The following is a 21734-nucleotide window of genomic DNA, read 5'->3' as shown; positions in this document are numbered from 1 at the left end:
AAAACAAAACTGAGGATTCTGCAGTGTTCCAGATAAGCAGCACTGATGACTTGACCAGAGCAGTGGTTTTAGAGATGAAGAAAAAGCATTCGAAGACATTGGTGAAGTAATACCGGCACAATTTGATTATACAGTATTCATTAGTGACTAGAAAGACAGACCCAAAGATGGTTCCAATTCTTGATCTTCAGAAGTGATTTTTCGTCAAGGAACTGGAAGGCAGTATATGAGCAGTTGTTGCTTCCCTTTAGTAGTTACAACCAGTCAGAGAAACAGCAGAGATAAGAAAGGTCCACCTAGGGCCAAGTGGTTAACAAAAAGAAGGAAGGGGAAGAAATGAGAGAAGGGTCTAGGATAATGCTGGTATCTGAGGGAAAACAATAAGGCATTATTAGCCTGAGGGCAGCAAAGAACTGAGGAGGACATCTCAGTTTGGGACCTTTGAGCATTCAAATGCTCTCAAGGCTTCCAAGGAGACACTAAGACTTGGTTAACCATGCACATTTGGGAGAAAGAGGCCCTGGGTGGGCTGGACAACTCCTGGGACTGGGGTCATCTCCCCAAGGTTGAAAGGTCATTTCCAGAAGCTTGACCATCAGATGTAGAGACTTTAAATATCAGTGCACCCTCTAATGTTTCTTTTGTCCAAGTGAAGAGAGGAGAGGAGAGAAGGAGAGGAGAGGAGAGGAGAGGAGAGGAGGAGAGGAGAGGAGAGGAGAGGAGAGGAGAGGAGAGGAGAGAAGAAACTACTAGTCAAATATCATCCATTTAGATAGCTAGCTACCAAACCAGGAAAAAGCCCAGGTTTCTGTCTCCAAGGCTAAGATTTCAGATAATGACTATAATGTGATACAAAACACTTATACTTTTAAAGCATAGAAACCACATCATAAACATTTAAAAATGTTAATAGCCACCCTCTTACTCCCAGCCTCAGAGATCCACAACTGGAAAGTGAGATAGACATCAAGACTGCAGATAACAAGACCTCCTATCATCTTGACTCATGTACACTTTATGGTGCACAGGAGTAATCAAGGTTCAAGAAGTGCCAGTGAGCCACCCGGGGCCACAAAGCAGAGGCAGAGAGGAGTCAGAACCGTGGGCTCAAGCACTGCAGGTCTTCTGATTCTGTATTTTCCCTAAATGGGACCCTCACCAGCACTCACAGCTTCCCTTTCCCCACCCAAAGATTCCTGACTTTGTGTGACTCTGAGGCAACCCACTTTGTCCTAGCAGAGCCCCTAAATGGATAGTTTCCCACTCAGCTCTGTCTTTCCCTAGGGCTGCGAGGCCTGATGATTGCTGTGATCATGGCTGCCCTCATGAGCTCACTCACCTCCATCTTCAACAGCAGTAGCACCCTGTTTGCCATAGATGTGTGGCAGCGCTTCCGCAGGCAGGCATCAGAACAAGAGCTGATGGTGGTAGGCAGGTAGGTGAGCCATGCTTTCAGAGGAACTCTCTCTCCTCTCTCATCCCTGCTTCCTGGGAAGACTGAGCTAGACTAGACCACAGGCTAGCTCTCAGAACAGTGGGGTCTGTGTGACTTTGCATTAAACCCCACCCCAGAATAATGCCACCTCTCCCTCTTTGGAATACCAGGGCTCAGGGGTGTCTATCCTTATCTATTTAACTGCTTCTTGTACCAGGTCTACAAGGTCACTGTCAGATGATAATGGATGCCAAGCAGTGGTTCTCAACCTAGCTAATGCTGCGACCCTTTAATTCAGTTCCTTGTGTTGTGGTGACCCCCAACCATAAAATTATTTTTAATACTTCATAGCTGTAATTTTTCTACTATTATGAGCTATAATGTAAGTATTTCGTATGCTGGATATCTGCTCTGTGACCCCTATGAGAGAGTTATTTTGATTGACAAAGGAGTCATAACCCACAGGTTGTGTAAACCCAGACTGGCAAAATGTAAGTAGGGGGACATCTCAGCCCCTGAAATCTTTTGAGCCAGCTCTGGCTGTTATACCAGGACAATGAGAATACCATTAATCTCACCCACCAGACAGACCTATAATATACATCATTGGGCACACCATTGTACTGGGGACACAGGAATACATGATATAGTCCAGCTCTGAGGAAGAGGGAACTTCAAGGTACAGTGAAGTGCAGTCTTACGGAAGATGTCCATAAAGAAGTTGTCACTGAATGACCCACAAACTATGAACATCACGCTGTGAAAGTTGAACTTCACCTTGTATGTAGCATTTTATGTTTAACTTAGCGGTAAATGTTCTTATTCTCCGTAGACTAGGGATTTAGAGTTCACATAAAGGTAAGGGGCTGTGTTCTGAAATCTCTGCCTCACAATTCAAGTCTTCCTGGTTCTGTCTTTAGAACTAAAGAGCACATTCCATCCTCCTTGGTGGTTAGAGATGTGAGATTAGATACCTCACTTTTCACACTCACTGTCTGTTCCTCCAGGGTGTTTTGTTTCTGCCCTATAGCCTGATCATCTGCACACTGCCAGGCAGTGTCCCAGCCTCTAAGAGTAGGACAGGAGAGGAAACTAGTAGCATGGGCAGCTACTGCTCTAACAGGGCCCCACAAAGTCGGAATAAAGACAGAGGAGAGGAAAAGTATTCAGAAGTATTCCTCCTCTCTGCACCTCAACCAGCCTATCATTCTCAATTAGTGTGAGTTTGGCGCCATCTCGTGGCCATATGCATTACTGCACCCAGTCTATCCAAGAAAATTCCATCGGGTTTGTTCATGTTTTATAAAATCAGTCACCAAGAGTGAGGATCAGCCAAGAGGGGGTAAAAAAGAAGAAGCAGAGACTTGGGGCCAATGAAAGTCTGGATCCATTCTAGAAAAGCAAGCCACTGTAGACAGTGCTGAGTGCAAAGAGACTTTTCAGCGCATGGCTGGGGTGAAAAGTATGTTTATTCCTCATTGGTGGACAGAACAATCTGAAGCCGTCTAGTGTGTGAAAACAAAGGTTTCTTGAATTCTGGAGCTCTAAGTCCTAGGATTTTAACTATCTAAATTTGTGCATCTTAATATTTGATATTCTAACCTACAGACCTTCTGTGGCCCAGGGACCACTCATTTCCCCTTCCTGATTCCCATGCACACTCTCATGATCACATGCATGACACTCTCATAACCCTGTGCTCTTCCCACAGGTTGTTCATAGTCTTCCTGGTAGTCATCAGCATCCTCTGGATCCCCATCATCCAGAGCTCCAATAGTGGGCAGCTCTTTGACTACATCCAATCTATCACCAGCTACTTAGCCCCACCCATCACAGCCCTCTTCCTGCTGGCTATCTTCTGCAAGAGGGTCAACGAGCCTGTGAGTGAAAAACCCTGCCCCTCCCCCACACATCACAAAGTCTGTAGTGACACTCTGTCTGTCATCTTAGCCCAAAATCTTAGGACCTTTTGGCCAAGCCACTGCCTTCTCTAGGTTTTTGCCTATTATCAAGTTAAGATTCTCTCATGCACCCAGCAAACATTTATCAACTCATGTATGACATCCCCAAGAATGTAATAGTTTACAAAGTTCACACAGTTCTGCCATCTTGCGCAGACAGGAAAGAAAAATTACTAAATAAGCAATAACAGCAAAGGACAATGGCCTGTGTGACTTGAGGAGCCAGTGAGGAAACTCCTAAGAGAGGGACAGGAAAGACTTCCTGGAAGGAGTGTTCATTTGAGAAGATTCCCAAAGGTCAGTGGTAGATGAAGAAACTGCTGGAGAAGAGAGACTTGTGAAAGTTCAGGACAGCCTGAGGTTCTGTGGCTTCTGCCCCATCTCTAAGCCTGCATCCTTCTATGCACAATTAAAGCAGCAGCAAGGACACCAGTGTTAACCCAGTGTGAACTCCTGGGGTGATGCACACACCTGTCCTGTAGCTTTATTGAATCCTGACAAATGTGATGGGAGTGATGCTGTCCTGTAGCTATATTGAATCCTGACAAATGTGATGGGAGTAGAGATGCCAGGATGGGGACCTTGACTACATCTCAGGATAAAAAGACGACACTGGCCCAAGTCTTCTGGAAGTGCCTTGAAAAGTTAAAGGATGTCATGTTCATGACTCTACACAGTCAGTGAGAGAACTCAAGGTCATGGCGAAGGCCACCATAGGAACCCTTCCCTTTATATCTCCCTAAGCAAGATGTCTACCACTTGCAAGATCTATTCTTGCTGACATCCAGAGAACACAGCAAAGGCCCATAGAATTCTGGGTGTTCCTGCTCATTCCAAAGTGCTGAATTCAAGATCAATATCTCTTTGTTAAAAATCTCAGTCATCTGACCAGTTCATACTAGAAACAGGTGTGGCTTAAGAACAGATGGGAATTATAATTAACTTGAGGTCTGAGACTTTCTTTTATGAAAAGGGAGGGTGCAGCCCTGCTCTGATTTCTAATTCTCAGAACAGAATTTTGCAAAGAGGTTCCTGGTGTTTCTTGCTTAACAGAAAAACACACACCCCATTTCTATTCGAATACTGAGCATCTGTGACTCAGTACTTGCCAACCTTCCTTTGCATTCCACATAAGAAAACTCCAAGCCAGCGTGCTCACATCAATGGACTCAAGTCATCTCTGAAGCTCAGCCCCACCTCAGTTAGTGCTCTATCTGCCTTTTAAGTCAAAATGCAGAGTTTTGATGGGGAACTAGGTAAGATGGCTGGAATTTCCCCTGTAATAAACCAGTAGGAGAGAGATGTTAGAGCATGGTGTCTCAACTTCCTAGGACCTCCCCCAACTCATCCCAGCCTCTCTCCTCCAACTCATCCCAGTCTATCTCCTCCCTGTCCATGTCTCCACTCTCTCCTTAGGGTGCCTTCTGGGGCCTCATGTTTGGCCTGGTCGTCGGAATACTGCGTATGATTCTGGAGTTCTCATACTCAGCCCCAGCCTGTGGGGAGATGGACAGGCGGCCAGCTGTTCTAAAGGACTTCCACTACCTATACTTTGCCCTCCTCCTCTGTGGACTGACAGCGATCATCATTGTCATAATCAGCTTCTTCACGGAGCCCATCCCCGATGACAAGGCAAGTGGCAGTTCCTCTGCATCTAGTGCCTGGAATCCCCCGTCCATTGGGCTACATCCTGCTGGATTATGATCTCACCAGCTGCCAATCAGATAGCTTTTGGAGGATGTGCTCACTGGGTATGAGTTTCCAGCTGAAAAGTAACACATTCAGCTCAAAGCTACTCATTGTCTGCTCACTGTGAGCCAGGGGTGGTGCTGGGGTTACAAAGATAAGTGGCCAGTCCCTACCAACAACTGTCCCCAGGAGAGCAGATACCAGCACAAACTTAACCACACAAAGAGGAGGTACAGAAGTACTAGGCTTAATGAGAGGAACTAAGCACAGGTATCCAGTAACAGGTTCACTAGCAATGTCTCTCTGAGTTGGACTTGGAGATGTTAGATGATAGATAGATAGATAGATAGATAGATAGATAGATAGATAGATAGATAGATAGATGTAGGTGTAGACATAGATAAGTGCATGGGAAAGAAACAAGAGAGCCCCCCATCCTCTGTATAGTGATGCACAAGTCACTTAAAGCCTTTCTCTTCTAGCCTATTTTGTTTACTAAGGCCCACCAAAATTACTTATTACTGACTAAACAGCATAAACATCAAAAATATGTCACATCACCATCTGGAGCCTGGAGGCCTAAGGTCAAGGGAGAAGCAGGCTGTTTACATCTGAGGGCCCCTGTGTGGCTTGGACATGACCATATTCTTCCTGAGTGTGCTCATGGTCTTCCCTCTGTGTCTAGGTGGGGCCTGATCCCAGTAGGGCCTATCCATGCCACCTTATCTTGTCTGAATTACTTTCTAACAATACTATCACCATATGTAGCTATAATCCAAGTTATGGGAGTTAAGACTTCAACATGAAAAGTCTGATAGGATACAGTGTGGCCACTGACAGCCTGTGGTAGAAGTTGGGCCCTAAAACATTGAGTGGCAGTCACTGATAATACTTCCACCTGTGTGGTACCTGTGAGCTTGTAAAATGATCATATGACTCCCCCAAACAAGAGGGGCTCTTACAGATGAACAAGTAAGGCTGGCTCATGCTGTGGCCAAACATGATCTCCTGCTGCCAGGGTCTCTGTTCCCTTTTTTGAATCCTTACTCCCCATATCAAAGCCATTCTCATGTTAGAATCTATCCTGGGATCATCTCTGATACTGATGTTGGCTACAGAAGTTGTGTTTTAGACCTTTGGGCCATGAAAAAAAAATGAGGGATGATAATAAAAGTTCAGGGGCACCATCTTTTTCTCTGGTGATGGTTGCCTCTCCACTCCCTCTCTCTACAGACAACCTGAATAAAGAACAGTTCTCCTCATTTCTATCCTCTGTTTCTATCTGTATTCTCTCAGCCCACTGCTGTACCCAGAAGACCACTCAAGTTGTTCTCATTGAAGCTACTCATTTTCTTGTGGCTAAAATGAATGGTTAATTCTTGTCAGTATCTTATGTCAGTTCTGAGGAGAGCTAGACACCACTGACCACACTCTGGACTGTGAAGGCCTCTTCTCTACTGACATCTGGTATATTTTTGCTCCTGACTTTTGTTTCATTGTTCTAATCTCTATTCTTTTCATGGGCTATTCTTTTACCTTAGAAACACCTCTGAGGCATGTTACCCTAGAGCAGCTATTCTCAACCTGCTGATCACAACCCGTTTAGGGGTCATGTGTCAGATATCCCACATATCAGATATTTACATAACAATTCATGACAGTCCCAAAATTACAGTTATGAAGTAGCAATAAAATAATTTTATGGAGGGGTCACCACAACATATTAAAGGGTAGCAGCATTAGAACGCTTGAGAACCACTGTCCCAGAATGTCCCTGGGCTACCAATTTAACACTGCTTATGATGCTCAATTTTGTCTCTTCTCTATTCACTCTCAAGACTGAAACTGAAAATCTAACTGTCTCAGGTAACATGAAGATGCATTACCTATATGATATTAGTGACACACAGGATGAACATGAAGTTCATATATTCATTGTGTAGAAACAGACAAATCTCTCAGTACTTACAATCTCAGACAGAGGCACACTTGGGTCTGATACAGATGTCACAAAGTAGGTCTGCAGAAGCAGACAGGTGACACCTGGCTCTGCATGTAACAAGACTGCTGGGTCAGTAGAAGAGTTTTATTGAAGAAGACCCTCAGAGGCACAATCATGGTCGAGTCTAACACCACTGTTATCAACTAGGGAAGCTGTGTTTTACTCTTCTGGACCACCAAAAGAGAGAGAGAGAGAGAGAGAGAGAGAGAGAGAAAGGGAGGGAGGGAGGGAGGGAGGGAGAGGGGGGAGAAAAGAAAAGGAAAGAAAAGAAAAGGAAAGGAAAGGAAAGAAAAGAAAAGAAAAGAAAAGAAAAGAAAAGAAAAGAAAAGAAAAGAAAAGAAAAGAAAAAACAGAGTTCAAAGTTACCAGAACCATCCACGAGACATAAGGCTTGGTTTTCCTTACTGGAGGTCTCATCAACATTACAGACACTTCAAGTTCACCATCATATTCGTGTGCACATTTTCCCTCTCCTCTCCTCTCCCAAAGTCCCAAACCCACTCTTGTATCTTTTCTCTGTTGGAGGGGCTTCAGTTCCCCATGTCATTAGCTGAGCCAGAAAACAAGAACCATGGTAGTCTCTCCTCTTCACTTGATCCTTCCATAAGTCACCATATCCTATGAGTTTTACTCTCTTAACATCTCCTAATGCTGCCACCTCCTCGAATGGATGTTTGAGATGGGTAGTTGAGTATTTGCCTAAATAAATATTTGCCTGGGTAAGTCCTAGGTCTGACTCCAAGCACTGCAAAGGGAATCAATGCATAGTTAAATGCAGAGGCCTTCCCCTCCAATCTGTTTTCTAGATTACTTACTATTTCTTTCAATATTTCTTGTTTCACTTTTCATCCCTTTCCAATCCTGACCATTTCAATTCAATTTGAAAGAGCCTTGAAAACCCTAGCTTACAGATCCTTCTCTTTGACTAAAGGCTGCAGTAGCTCTTGCTGGCTTTCAGGTTTGTTCTTGCCACTAATCAGCTCCTCCCCCAGACTTTCAAAGCTTCTCACGGTGATCAGGCACCTGCTTCCTGTCTAGACTTGTTTTCTCCCAGGCTGAGCTCCAAGCTACTGGGGAAATCCTGACTCAGATCTCAATTCTAGCACCTAATGTAGGCCTGACAGAAAGTGGCTACTCAAGAAAGACTCATATTTGATGAAAAGGGAAAGCAACGTGGCTTTCCCAGCCTCCCCTAGTTCTTCAGTCTATTTACTATTGCTCTGTTGCTCCCACAAATGAGACTCCCTTCTCCATAGCAGGACTGTTCTCTGACTCCAAATATTGTTTCTTCTTTTTTCTAGCTTGCTCGCCTGACCTGGTGGACAAGGAACTGTGCCATATCTGACCTGCAGAAGAAAACCTCTGTGAGTGTGAACAACACAGAGGGTGACAACTCTCCAGGACTGGCAGGGAGGCCAGTGGTAGAGGGCCCTGCAGGAGATGAGGGAGAAGCAAACACCACCCAGGGGCCTGAACAACCAGGAGGTAGGTTGAGTGCATCTTGGGCAGCATAACGGGGCATAAAGGAGCTTGAGGACAAACATAATCCCCCAAGGACCAATTTCATGGTTACTGGGGATATAGAACTCTGAGAAAATCTAATCAAAATCACCCTTTCACTTTCCCATGTTACTAGTAAACCGGTTAAGACAGATGGAAGTCTAAAAACTGACTTGATAACTCATGAGGTGGCTACCCATTCTCCAGAGGGTCTAACCAACAGCCTTACAGAAGAAACCTATGGGCAGGAAATTGAACAGCATTACACCTACTGAGTTTACTCCATATGGAAGGTAGCATAGTTTCCCCTTGTGGGAAAAGTATAAAACATGCCCATACACTATATAATTGTCATAGGGATGTTGTAGAAAAATGACTACTTTTCTGTCGGGTTCTTTGAGCTACTTATGCCTTCCCAGAGGTTGTTAAATATGTTAGGATAGTACATTAATTAAATCAAAGCCACAATGTGCCAGTTGACAATATAATGAGGTCATAACCTTCCTGTAGTGAGATTCAATAATAATATTAAGGCATCACAATGATAGAATGACATCATTATTGAGATTTTTTTCAGTTATAATATTCCCAAGGAAAAATTTTAAATTTCAAAAGTCACATCAGTTACAAGTCCAAAGTCAATTATCTTTCCCTTATGAGGTAGCAATTTAATAAAAGGTACGTGCTGTGTTTATTTCTAGCCCTAGTTAGATAGAGTCTCACTGCCTAGATGGAGCTGAGATTCTCTCACCAGCTGCTTTACATAAATTTAGGCAAAACTACCTCAGACTTCAGAAAGCTTGGGTGTTGTAGCTGCCTCTGCGGTACCGACCTTTCTGTAACGGCAGGAAGTTAAACCAGACACCTAGCAAAGCATCACTGCTGGACCTGTACATTTGTCGATACTCTGCCTCCCAGTTCTTCTGCATTCACAGGGTCCAAAACCCTGCATTGACCCTCAGACTTGAATGGAGCCACACTTTTTGAGGCCCTTCCCTTCATTCAAGGTCCTTATACTATACAAAGGACCACTCTCTAGTAGCTAACGATACCATGTGCTCCAGAGCCACCAACATCTAAGGCTCAATACTTCTTGCCAGGCAGTGGTGCTCAAAGGTCAGTGGAGCAGCCTGAAAGGGAGAAATATTCTCTCTCATAATCCCCACATTAGACACAGAGATGCTCACTTCAGAGGCACCACAGGCCAAAGCCACTCTTTCGGGACTTACCAGTCAGCCCACTTATTTTCAGTGTGTTTCGCTTGGCAACATGTAGCTTCATTTTTCTTTTGCAAGTTTTATAACCATGTACCTGATTTTGAGTGGGTCTTAAAACTGCTTCCCCGCTCACTGTGTAGACTGACTTTGGCTCCTACAAAATCTATGACCTGAAAAGACCATCCTTCAAGCAATCGTGTAGGTGAAGCAGCTATGAGAGAAGAGAGGAAAGAGTATTTCCAGAGGGTTAAAGCAGTCCACGGCTGGACCCCAGAGCTCGATAGACAAACAGTTACAGAGACAGAGACAGACTGGCTCCTTGCTGGTCCCCGTGTTCAGGACAAACAGTTCCTGTTGATACCAAGGAAAGCCTGATCCCTTGAGCAGCTGCACCTAAGAGAGGAAAGTGAGCCTCTAAGAAAGTGAGCCATGGTATCCAGAGAAATACAGCCTTAGTGCCTAAAACCCAACCCTATTACAAAACACCACTGTGGAGGAATGAGAGGGACAGGGAAGGCATCTGCTTATGGAGTAGATCCTTCTATAAACAAAGAAACCTCAAGACAGGAGGGAAGCAGCCTCTTTAAGTTTAGCTTTTGTGAGCTTTGTAGTCACAAGTTCAGCGACTCTCTCCATACTGCTAGCCTGGCCCGAAATTCCTTAGGTACCTGAGCATTTGGACATCACTCACACAGCCTTGCTCAGGTCCAGCACTCATAGCCCTTGACAGCGTTTTAACCACCATTCTCATTAGATACTTAAACAACTCCTAGAATAATGCAGGGCTTGTCATAAGGCATGTGAAGGAGAAAGTGCCTGCCATTAAGGGGATGCATTATTTATGCATAGCCTTATGGAAGACCTGGACTGGCTGCTAGGTTTCTGGCCTCCAGCTCAATGTCAGACCCCATATGCAGGGAAATGAGTCTGTCTGGTTTAGATGTTCCCCTTTCTGGGTAAAATAGGCTCTTTTCTGTCCCCACTCTGCACTGGTGCTCTGAATGACAACGCATGATGCTAGCTAGCTCCAACACACTATCCCTGTAATGAAATGCTTCTCAGCTGTGACCACCCATCCTGTGCCTTACAAAGTGTCCTCCCCACGTGTACCCCACTCCTTCCTTCCATGTCTTACCCACCCTCTCATCCCTTGCCTTTCCCTTTCTTTTTCTTCTTCCCCTGTCCCTTCCCCTCCTTTTCTCTTATGGCCTGCCACCCAGCCCTACACAGGTCCTGGGGAAAATGGCTGTGGAACTGGTTCTGCGGACTCTCAGGAGCCCCACAGCAAGCCCTGAGTCCAGCTGAGAAGGCTGTGTTGGAGCAGAAGCTGACCAGCATCGAGGAGGAGCCGCTCTGGAGACGTGTCTGCAACATCAACGCCATCATCCTGCTGGCCATCAACATCTTTCTCTGGGGCTATTTTGCATGACTCCGAAGACTAGGACTTAGTTGAAATGAGTAAGAACCCCTGAACCCTGGTCAGTCCCCAAGACCAGAGGCAAGCTCTCTTTCCAACTTGCTGGGCTAACTGCAGAATACAGAGGCTGAGCATGAAAGAGCCCGTGAGGAGCATCCAGTCCTATATGCTTGTCAAGTGGAGATACGAAGGACTAGAGCGATCACTAGGATCGCCCAGGGTCACACAGTAGGACTCACACTGGGTCTCCAACTCCAACTCTCTTTCTACTATACTGTCCTGTAATCCTACCTCAAAAAAAATTATCCCCTCAGTTTATTCAACAATCTTCATTGTATGTGTATCTTCTGGTTAGACACATAGTAAAAAAAAAAAAAATGAATAGAGAGTTTTATAAAAATTATCCATGTACACTGGGTTTTCCATTTCTCTACCCTTGATCCCTTTATGCTTCCTGTCTCCCTCTCCCTTTGCCTCCTTAGCTCCCAGTAAGATGAGTCTAGTGAGGAGGGTCTTATCATGCCATTGGTTGCTGTTGTGCCTGCCACTCCCATTACAGCGAAGAGCACAGGTATAGAGACAAGTGCTCCAAGACCAGGATTCTCCTTGGCACAGCTCTAATTCTGCTTCTGCCCCAACACCTTTTCCATATCCTAGGAACCTAGAGCCCAGCTGTAAAAATAAAATGTATTGAAAACAACAGGAATCAAAGAGCCTTATGGAGCAGAGCAGACAGCCTGGGTGTGGGCACACCATGGCCCTTATCCCTCTGTCTTTACTTGCCAAGACTCCTTCCTTGAAATAAACCTGAAACTGTGTCCTTAAACAACTTCCCGGGAAGATTTCCAAATTCCTCACACTAAGTCAAGGTCCCAATCAGCCCCTACAATGCATTTGCTATCTCCTTGTTGCCCTTACCACACTGTCCTGTAGTGCTATTTACCTTGTAGAGGGTGCATGCCTAGGAGCCAGGATCAATGGAGATGCACAACCTGACTTTGTACCTATCAACAAAAGAAGGCAATAGATGCTTGTTGGATTCATACACTCTTACAGGCCCTGTGCCTTTTGTGCTCTGGATGATGGGGAAGAGAGTTGTGGAGTTGGCTTCTGGAGAGATGACCTTCAGGTATCAGAAGCAGCTGAGTCTCATGTGTGTAGGCCGAATGGAACAGATGAAGCTGAGAATGACCCTTCTCCCTCTTCTCTGGTCCTCTGCAATGTACTTTTGATCACCATGTCAATGATTGCTCATTCTAGCTGAAGACAAATAAAACCCCATTTCATTGATCTGCAGACACAGCAGCATCTCTGAACTGTTCATCTTACAGCTGCTTCCAAATTTTCCCTTCACTGACTTTCTGACCTCACTGACTCTTTGAATCAGAGAGTCACTAAGCTGGCCCATCTGAGAAGCTGTACTCTCCAGCAGTGTACTGTAAGAACCAGAACACTTCTAATTCAGCTCTTATAATGAAGTCCAAGGTAGTGTAAAGGTAAGAGCCCCACGGTGGGACTCAAGGTCACCTGAGTTCTGCTCCCAGCACTCTAGATCTGAAGAAACGAGAGAATTTTAAAAACTGCTTGTTCATGGGATGGTGAGGTTGTGAGTGGAGTCGGAGTCAGAGGCAAACAATAAAATGGTGTGGCAAGAAGCTTGTGGGCGAATGTCAGCTCTGAAAAGAACCTCCAGAAAAAAAAGAAGCCATCAGTGGGGTTGGGACATAGTCAGAATCCTACAGGGTGTCAACAGTTACCATGGTCCACTGAAATAAAAGATGTTACACAGGTGATGAGCAAGTTGGCTTTGACATAGGTAGGTGTACAGAATCAGGGAGTTAGCCTGGCCTAGCTGCCTTGAGAGGCCTGAGCCATGGGTTTTTCAGGGTAGAGTCCATGGTTCCTGGTACACAATGTGCCTTCCATTTCCTGAGAGACTGAAGCACTCCCTCAGGCAGTGAAGCTTTCACGCTTCTTTATGTTTCTCTGTATGTTCCCTTGGAAGTTGAGGAAGCATGGAAGTCTGATAGGACAATTGGTTTTAGACTTGAATTTTGTGTACCCTGTAAAGTTTGCAACCATCGTTGTATCCTGGCAATAACAACTATGCTGATCCTTTCTCGGGATAAAGGTATAAAACATCTAATTGCTTTCAATAAAACTATCACAGCCTCAGTCTTGCTGTGGCCCCTCCAACTGGCCTGGTTTAATTCCCTGAGGCCAATATCATGTATCTTTGACCCAGTAAGTAAACTCTGGAACTAGAGGAGAGGACATTTGTAATCCTGAATCCACCCCAAGACTCTATGGCTCTATCATGTATCTTTGACCCAGTAAGTAAACTCTGGAACTAGAGGACAGGACATTTGTAATCCTGAATCCACCCCAAGACTCTATGGCTCTACCATGGGCTCATAAATTGCCCTCAAGAAAGAGAGAGTGAGAGAGAGACAGAGACAGACAGACAGAGAGAGAGAGTTTCTGTGTGTGTGTGAGTGTATATGTGTGTATCTATGTTTGTGTGTGTGTGTGTGTGTATGTGTATATCTATTCATAAATGTGTTTGTCTCACTCTTGCCATCTAAAGGACACTAGAGTTTCTCCCACCTAACCATCCTTCCTCTGTCTTAACCACTGTTTATGTGGCTCCCTCTATCTGGAACACACTCAACTTTTGACTTCCTCCCCTGTACCTCCTAGCTCCTGCTCATCTCAGGAACCATCTCTTCCAATAACTTACTGATACCTCTCACCCAGTGGGCGTCTGTGTGCCTCTGAGTTCCCACATGCTGTATTATCTCAACCATAAGAATCTCGTGCTCACATCACAATTTCTCTTCTACTCTTCTTTGTTATAGAACAATGCTCTTTAAAGTTGGGTACTGGGTTCATCCAGGGACGATATATATCAGAAAACCTAGTAAATGCTCAAAAAAATCCAGTGAATAAGTGAATATTAAATTATGGAGTACATTTAAAATTCATAAATTCACTACATAATATATTTTGCCTGTTAATTTTTCTGATTTCTAATCATAAACCAGAGCAATAATTAGGAGTAGCTGTCTATATAGCCTTTGGGGTTACAAAATCCTGCTGGGCATGAAGATTCATCAAATTCCTACAAACTTCTAGAGGATGGTAGGCAAGTATTGCCACCTTTTCAGAGAGGATAGTCACTGCCATATGAGCTTCAAAATGCACATGGTGAAGCAAAGAAGCCTTCACATTAAGAATGCCAATATATTTGGAGGCGCATCAAATACAAATAAAACATTTTAAAGGTGGTGAGCAAGTCAGCTTTGACATACATGGGGCTAGAGGGCAGGACATTTGGAATCCTGCACTCGACCCAAGGTCTTGGGTGGGTCTACCATGGGCATACAAATTGGTAGATAGTCTCCAAAGTGGCACATCAGCCTCCCACACTACAGTGCTTCTGTATCGCCTTTACAACCTTGTCACCCCACCAGGCTTTCTGCTTCTAACAAGTTCCTGTTCTCAGGCTCAGGCTCTGCCTGCTTACCTGTGAGTAGGCAAGAAGTCACCCAGCCTAATATTATGTGGTACTTCAGCATTGTTTGAGGCTTCAGTATGGACACTGTGTGTGTGTGTGTGAAAGAGAGAGAGAGAGAGAGAAAGAGAGAGAGAGGTGTGTGTGTGTGTGTGTGTGTGTATGTGTGTGTGTGTAAAGATAGTAAAAACATTCTACCAGCCCATCTGAAAGGAAACTGCTTGTTCATTGTGCCTGTTGGCGACTCTTACAACAGTTTTCGGGTCCTTACTTCAGCTTACCTCCTCTCACTGCAGGAGAGACAAAAGGTCAAAGCTGGCATCATAGTTTGATTTTGCTATTTGCTTTGTGATGCTCCTTGCTGCACTTGCTTCAATCTCTTCATCCCTTAATTGAGAATTATTATAAAGGTTAAATCTTCTCAAGCATGACATCATATATTTCTAACTTGATCCCACACATGAAGAAGGCAAAGTCCATGGGGTGGTAAGGAGGTGAACAGGAGGAACAAGTTCCATGACAGGCTGGGCAGTAGCAGCACAAACAATGTCACGGTGGAGAGTCATTTCCAGAGTGGAAATGGCTTTGCCACAAGCAATCCGAACATTAAGTAGGAGCTTTGTACTGTGAAGGGACAGTTTCAAAACAAAGAGTGTGCTTAAAAGCATCAAGAATAAAATGCTTTAGAGATGATTTGCAATTGAGCTTGGACCACAAAAAGCACTCAGTTTAACATGGGAGACTTACAGTGATGTCCCCAGGTGTGAGAGTTCACATCAGTCAGAAGAGGTGGAAGCCGCTGGAAGGCTAGACAAAAGCAGGGTAGGTTTTCCATTAACCTAGAAGGAAAGCCACTCTAGACTTCCAGCAGTGAGATGACTGTAATTTTCTCCTTTCTCCGGGGTAAAAAGTTGGGAGAACTTTAAAGGTTATATATAAATATAAATCCTAGTGACTTAAATTGAGGTAGTTACACTTTATGTTCATATTTCAAAATCAAATCTCAGCTTTATCCCAGATTCACAAAGTAGAAATGTCGGACTTTTTACTCTGATCTTATATTAAATCTACAGCTTTTGCTGAAAGGGAAAAAGGAACGCTCTATGCCTTACCTCTTGAATAGAATGTCAAGTACTGCCCCATCTCTTAGTGTGGTCTGCATATAAATTTCAGAATTATAGACGACTGGAATGGGAGATCCCCTGGAGGTCCCTGCTATAACCCTCCTGTTCTCCTAGCCTGGGTCAGAGCTTTTCTGACATCTTCCACACTCTGTTCAAAGCCTCTCTTTACACACTCCTGTGAAGGGCTGACAGCCTCCTGAGGGGCAGCATCCATCACCCACCTGGGTCAAATTTGCAGTTAAATGTGCAGTTTTCAGCCCAAACAAACAGTATGAAAGAGAACTCAAGTGAATGATCCATTCCAAAATTAGATCCCAACTACTGGTGATTTCTTTCTGAAAAAAAAATATATATAGGAAAGTGCCAACTTGTTGCAGAAGTACATGTTTATCTGAGATTAAACGTATCAGCACAGAAAGAAAACTGATGGCTTAAAAACCTCCCTAATTATTTTACAGAGAGCATCTCCTACCTCTGTACCATCTCTCTCCTACTACTCTCAACCTGATTTGGAGATGTTGTCTTTAACAAAGAAACAAAGCCTAGGAGGTAAAGGACTACTTCCTAAGGGCCCTGCCTCTATGCCTCCACACTAATCCCTGACCCCAGACTTCTAACTGAACATTCAGCCCCGCCCCCTCCGCAGTATCCACTTTCAGGGCATTCTTTGTGGATGCTCTTCTTTCCCAGGCTTATGTAACAGCAGTTAAAGATATATATTGTCACCATAGAGAAAATATAGACCAGGCAACTAAAGAGAGCAGGCATTGAAAGTAAAGAGCAAAACAACTTGGGAACACATCAAAGGACTAGAATTAGAGATGCCTCCATGAGAAAATATTTGTCTTGACATTTAACTCTACTTTGTGAGATTTCTGCGCAACAAACTACAGTGAATTACATTTGACTCCAGGTTGGGGTGCAAAGCAAGGCAAGTAAATAAAAGGACATGCATTTTGAGAGTGCAACGAAGAAGCTGATGTGACTGACACACAGTGAGAGGAGAATAAGCCAGATGAGGCAGAAGAGGAGCAAGTCATGTCACTGATGACCTTGGGGACCAACATGACAATGATGATGTAGAAGTGAGATGTACTAGAGATGGTAGAAGGAATGAGTACATCCAGGCAGCATCTTATTTCTTTAGTAATAGTGTTCTGGCAGCAGAGATAATTGTAGAGTCAGAGTTTATTATAGCATGGGGATTTATGAGGCTGTTACAGTACCATGAGAAAGAATTAAAAGGCATATCAACACATGCTTGATAAACAACATGATGTAGAGAACTATGAAGTTGTGATGAGAAATTAACTTGTGCTATACACAACAGTATAAATGGACTTATAAGACACTATGCTTGCTGGAATAAGCCAGACAGACACATAGGGCACGATTCCACTTACACAAGGGACATAAGATAGATAAAGTCAAAGAAGTTACCAGATGTGTCAGAGAGAGAGCAACAAAGGATATTTCGAGAATATCCAAAGATGTGATGATGACTATCAGCCATGGGCAGAAGGGAGAACTTGATTTTCATCATAAACTGAACTACACAATTTGTTACCATTAAATAAATGAATAATAGTATAACTACTTTATGTTATGCCCAATTCACATGTAAATTTTATGTACAACTTTAAACTTTAATGTGCAAGCTAAAAGTTTAAAAATCAAAATAAAATTTAAAAATTAGTACACATAACAAAAAAGATATCTTCTTTGAATGGGAGCCTGGATTGGGGCAGCTGTAGGCAAGAGTGGGCAGAGAGAATTGAATTAACTGGAGCATTCCACAGCAATACACAGACCCAGTGGGCAGTGAAAAAGAGGACTGAGAACATCTCAGCCTTCAGTCCTGGAAAGTGCTAGATCCTCATAGATGCAGGTCTGGTCTGGATGGGAAAGAAAAAAACACAAGTTCACACAAGTCCATTGATTCATAGATACTGTGAAGTCCTCACTGGTATTGGCAAAAAGATGCCTTTGTATCCTTCTTGGACTTGGTGAAGAGGTCAAGGCTGTAACTCTATGAACTCTACTTGGGAAAAACACTAGCAATCTCACACACTTAGCTCTGGATCTGCAGCTTTTTTAGGGGAGAAGTGGTGATGTTCCTAGGTGATGTAGTAATTGGAAAAACAGAGAGATACTGCAGATATCCTGTGGAGGAAATGGGAAAAGAAGGCAGAGCTCGTCCCTGTCCAGCCACACTTCTAATGTGTTTGTATCAAAATACTATAATAGAACTTGGTGTGGAGTGGGAATAGTGAGAACACTGGGGATGTGTCAGCAGGTTCTCCAAGAAAAGATCTGGAGGGCTGGAGAGATAGCTCTGTTGTTAAGAGTACTGGCTACTCCTCCAGGTAACCATAGTCCAATTCCTAGCACCTATAAGGTAGGTAACTCAGAATGATGTATTTAGTTTCAGGGGAATCCATCACCCTCTTCTGGCCTCTTTAGGTACTGCATGCATATGGTGCACTTTCTCACATGCCATAAAACATGCATTTACATAAAATTTAATTTAATTTAAAAAGAAAAAATAGAAGACTTGGAACCATGGGTACTGGCTGCTGTGTACACCTACCAGATTGGTCAAGAGCTACCTACCCTTCTTACTAGGGTACTGGTGATGTGGAAGGCAGCACAAATTCCAGAGGCTAATAAATATAAAGACATTAATCACTTCAGCCTCATAAATCAACTCTGAGATGCCAGAAATCCCAGAGTCAAGGCCAGCATCAGACCTGGATCTCAGTTTGACAACTCTATCCTGGCCTTTACTCTTCCCCCCTCCCTCACTGGGAAGGATCCAGAAATATTCCCTAGTCAGCATTCTTTACTCTCACTGCGGTCTCAGAGGCTAAGATGGAACCAGAATGAGGAACCAGGCTCATCAATCTTTTCATCTGACAGTGTATAATACTTGCCGTCATCCGATGCAATGCCTCTGTGATTTCTGAAGATAGGCTCTAGCTAAACCACAAAGCTTTCCATTTCCTACACATTGTGGGAAGTAGCTAATGGCTATCTTCTGTTTTTCAAGACAGAGTAGCAATAAGCTTCAATTAACCCAGTCAGACAAATAACAAAAAGGCTATCATGTGTTCTACACATGACTCCTTCCAACCTGCCCTACAGACACCCACAGCAGAAACCATTAGTCCTTGTGTGTTTTATTTTCTCTCTTCAGCATCCCTGAAGTGTTTGCTGATATTTGAAATCTCGTAATAATTGTTGGCCCCTAGCTATGTTTCTGTATCTTCAGCCAAGTTCATGGTCATCCCATTTTCTGAGTCTAATCAACTACCCGGCTCTAAATAGTCTAGCTTCTAGACATAAAAGAGGAAGGCATAAAAAAAAAACTCTTTAAACCGGGACCACAAAACCTTTAGGAAAATGTGTCCAGTGAAAACACTGCGTGGTCACAGAAGAGAGATGACGATAATCAAAATAAATATATTTGGGAGTTCTATGCAAGGACATGCGTCGATAGAATGAGTCAAGATTGGGAAAGGGGGAGCTCCCATTCAGAACATTTTAGGGGGGTAATCTTAATTGATTTATTTTTCTATGGCTTGTTTCTGTCTTTGAATCACAGCAAGCTATGCACCACATATCTTTTAAGTTAATCTCGTCTCAGGTCTCTTCAGAAAGATAAAAATGCACAAACTCTTATACATAAAAGAAATTTCAAATGAATTAATAAGTTATAGTTTGAGCTGTATGAATAACAGAGGTCAGTATCCACCAGGCACTCACTGCATGGCAGCCATGTTTTATCCTCTTCATGGTATGAAGCCCTTGGTGCACAGTAAGAATGGGGCTCTCACGGTGGTGACTATAGTAGCCCTAAAGTTAAGCATTATCTCCTCTTTTTCAGACCAAGGAAGGGAGGAAGAGACCAGTCAGCCAATAATATACTGTCTGTAGAAACTTGAAGGTTCTGATGAAGTCCATCTCTACTCCTCCCACACAGCTGTAAGAAAAAAGAATTCAAGAATCATTGGCCAGACCAGAGACAGGATTGGAATAATAATCCGACTCTGAGGATCCTCTCTAACCTACCTAGATCATCTGGAGAGCAAAGTCAAGTTCTGAAAAAGGAAAGACAAACACCAAAACACCGGGGAAAAAAAAAGATGAAAGAACCAAATTGAGACTGAAAGATCCTGGCAGAATGGAGGCCCAATGAAAGATCCTGGCAGAATGTAAAAGGACACAGAAGCCCTGAAATTGGCAAGATAGACATCAGTGTTAGCAGAACTAGCTTCACTGATTTAGAAAAATAGAGGTGCACAATGCTCTGGCCACTCCTTGAACCTGTGTGTCTGCCAATGTTCTGACCAGGTGTGTGCCCATTGCTGCACCTTCATTAGACTCTTTCCTTGTACCCCTCCCATACCCATTTCTTGAGAATAGGCATTGTTTAGAACTGGAAATCCCCTACTCTCCCCCTTCTCCTTCCCCCCCTGAGGGCCTATAAAAAGTGGGACCTCTTTCCCCTCTAGGTCGACTCCTCTACCCCTGCGTGGGATATGAGTCGTCCCCAGAGCTCTGGGTTTCTCCGAATAAAGCCTCATGTGGTTTGCAACAAGCTCAGTCTGTCGTGAGTTCTTGGGTGTCCGCTATTGTCCTGAGGCCTGAGCGAGGGGCTCCTTTCGGAGTCTTTCAAGACAAGCTTATAACTTCAGTTTTTCACAACTCTACTTTTAATGACAGTTCTTAAATGCTTTAAACTCCTTTTTAGCTCACCACCCACCAGAGGCAATGAAAAGAAAGGATATCGGGAAGTGGACCTGTTTAGAAATGGTTCTTTGGAGCAGATCCTATCTTTATTATCTGGAAATCAGCAGTTCAGTTTACTGGTCAGCAACAGCAGCTCAGTCTACTGGCAAACACTTCAGAGATATACCAGCAGTCCACTTCAGTCGTGTCAGGTTAGCAGCAGCTGTAGCACAACCTAGCAGAGATAGTCAGGCCTCAGCCAAATTGGCATAAGTCAGCAGGAGGGACCAGGGCCAACAGGAATGCCAGGCAAAGTTCTCAGTTGTGTCTCTCTCAGCAAAACTAAAATCAGCAGAGATTCAAGACAAGAAACATTTAGCTATGCAAGCAAGCCAAGCTCAGCTCCTTCACTGTCTGTGGAGTCCTATTTATACGCCCTCCAAACATCACTGGTCCTCCATGTGTCTTGTCCAGCATGTGTGTCTGTCTCAGCTGACATCACTCCGGCAATCAGCTTGAGTCTGCAGAAGTGGCAAGAAGCCACCAGCACCCTGCCAGAAGGTTTTTTGGTGCGATTTCTCTCTATGGAGTCCTGACAAATGCACCTCAACTATGCAAAGTAAGGCTGACCAATTTATGCATATGGTTAGCAAAGAATCCTTCATCTCCTGTCCTTTCACGTGCTTGCTTTGGCAGAACATCCTTTCCCCTGTGTCTGCTTCAGTGAAATGTTCCCTCAGGTGTTTTCCCCAGCAAAACACCATCTAATACTTTCCAAAGAACCCTTAAGTTTCCACTTCACAAGCTAGCTTAGAGGAGGCCACACCACAGATATAAAGGTCTCTTCTCTAGTCCAACAACTGCTGTTCACACTGGCAAGCCAGACTTGTCCAGTGACTACAAAGAATCACATGACATGCCTCAAATATATGCAATTTTCAATAACGTTTTAATAAATCTGAAAACATAAAATATGCTCAGTATATTTCAGGGGACCAGGTTGAATTAATTGCTAGAACAAGTTAAAATATAACTATTTGATAATTTCAGATAATAAGACTGCACTCATTAGACATCACATAACAGACAGTTTGGTGCTTTATGAATTGATATTACACAGAGTACAAAGCCTGTTCTGACTAAT

The 21734-nt window shown here is 43.8% G+C and overlaps 1 protein-coding gene across 3 annotated transcripts in view; it reads left to right on the top strand.

Moving 5' to 3' along the window:
* The window catches only part of Slc5a9 (solute carrier family 5 member 9), a 38640-nt gene extending 18783 nt beyond the window's left edge, over positions 1-19857 (top strand). Inside the window, exons 11-16 of one of the 3 annotated variants that reach the window (XM_029475725.1) lie at positions 1285-1435; positions 3147-3315; positions 4813-5028; positions 8389-8572; positions 11025-11262; positions 19746-19857. In XM_029475725.1, coding sequence (XP_029331585.1) covers positions 1285-1435; positions 3147-3315; positions 4813-5028; positions 8389-8572; positions 11025-11233 — 929 coding nt within the window. In that variant the 3' untranslated portion in view covers positions 11234-11262; positions 19746-19857. Of the gene's footprint in view, positions 1-1284; positions 1436-3146; positions 3316-4812; positions 5029-8388; positions 8573-11024; positions 13415-19745 lie in introns of those variants that run through there. The other 2 variants (XM_021160027.1, XM_029475726.1) reach the window with 2 other exon arrangements.
* The last annotated feature ends 1877 nt before the right edge of the window (positions 19858-21734 follow it).

Source organism: Mus caroli, chromosome 4, assembly GCF_900094665.2.
Source record: "Mus caroli chromosome 4, CAROLI_EIJ_v1.1, whole genome shotgun sequence".
NCBI lineage: Eukaryota > Metazoa > Chordata > Mammalia > Rodentia > Muridae > Mus > Mus caroli.
This window is presented reverse-complemented; position numbering and strand designations above follow the sequence as displayed.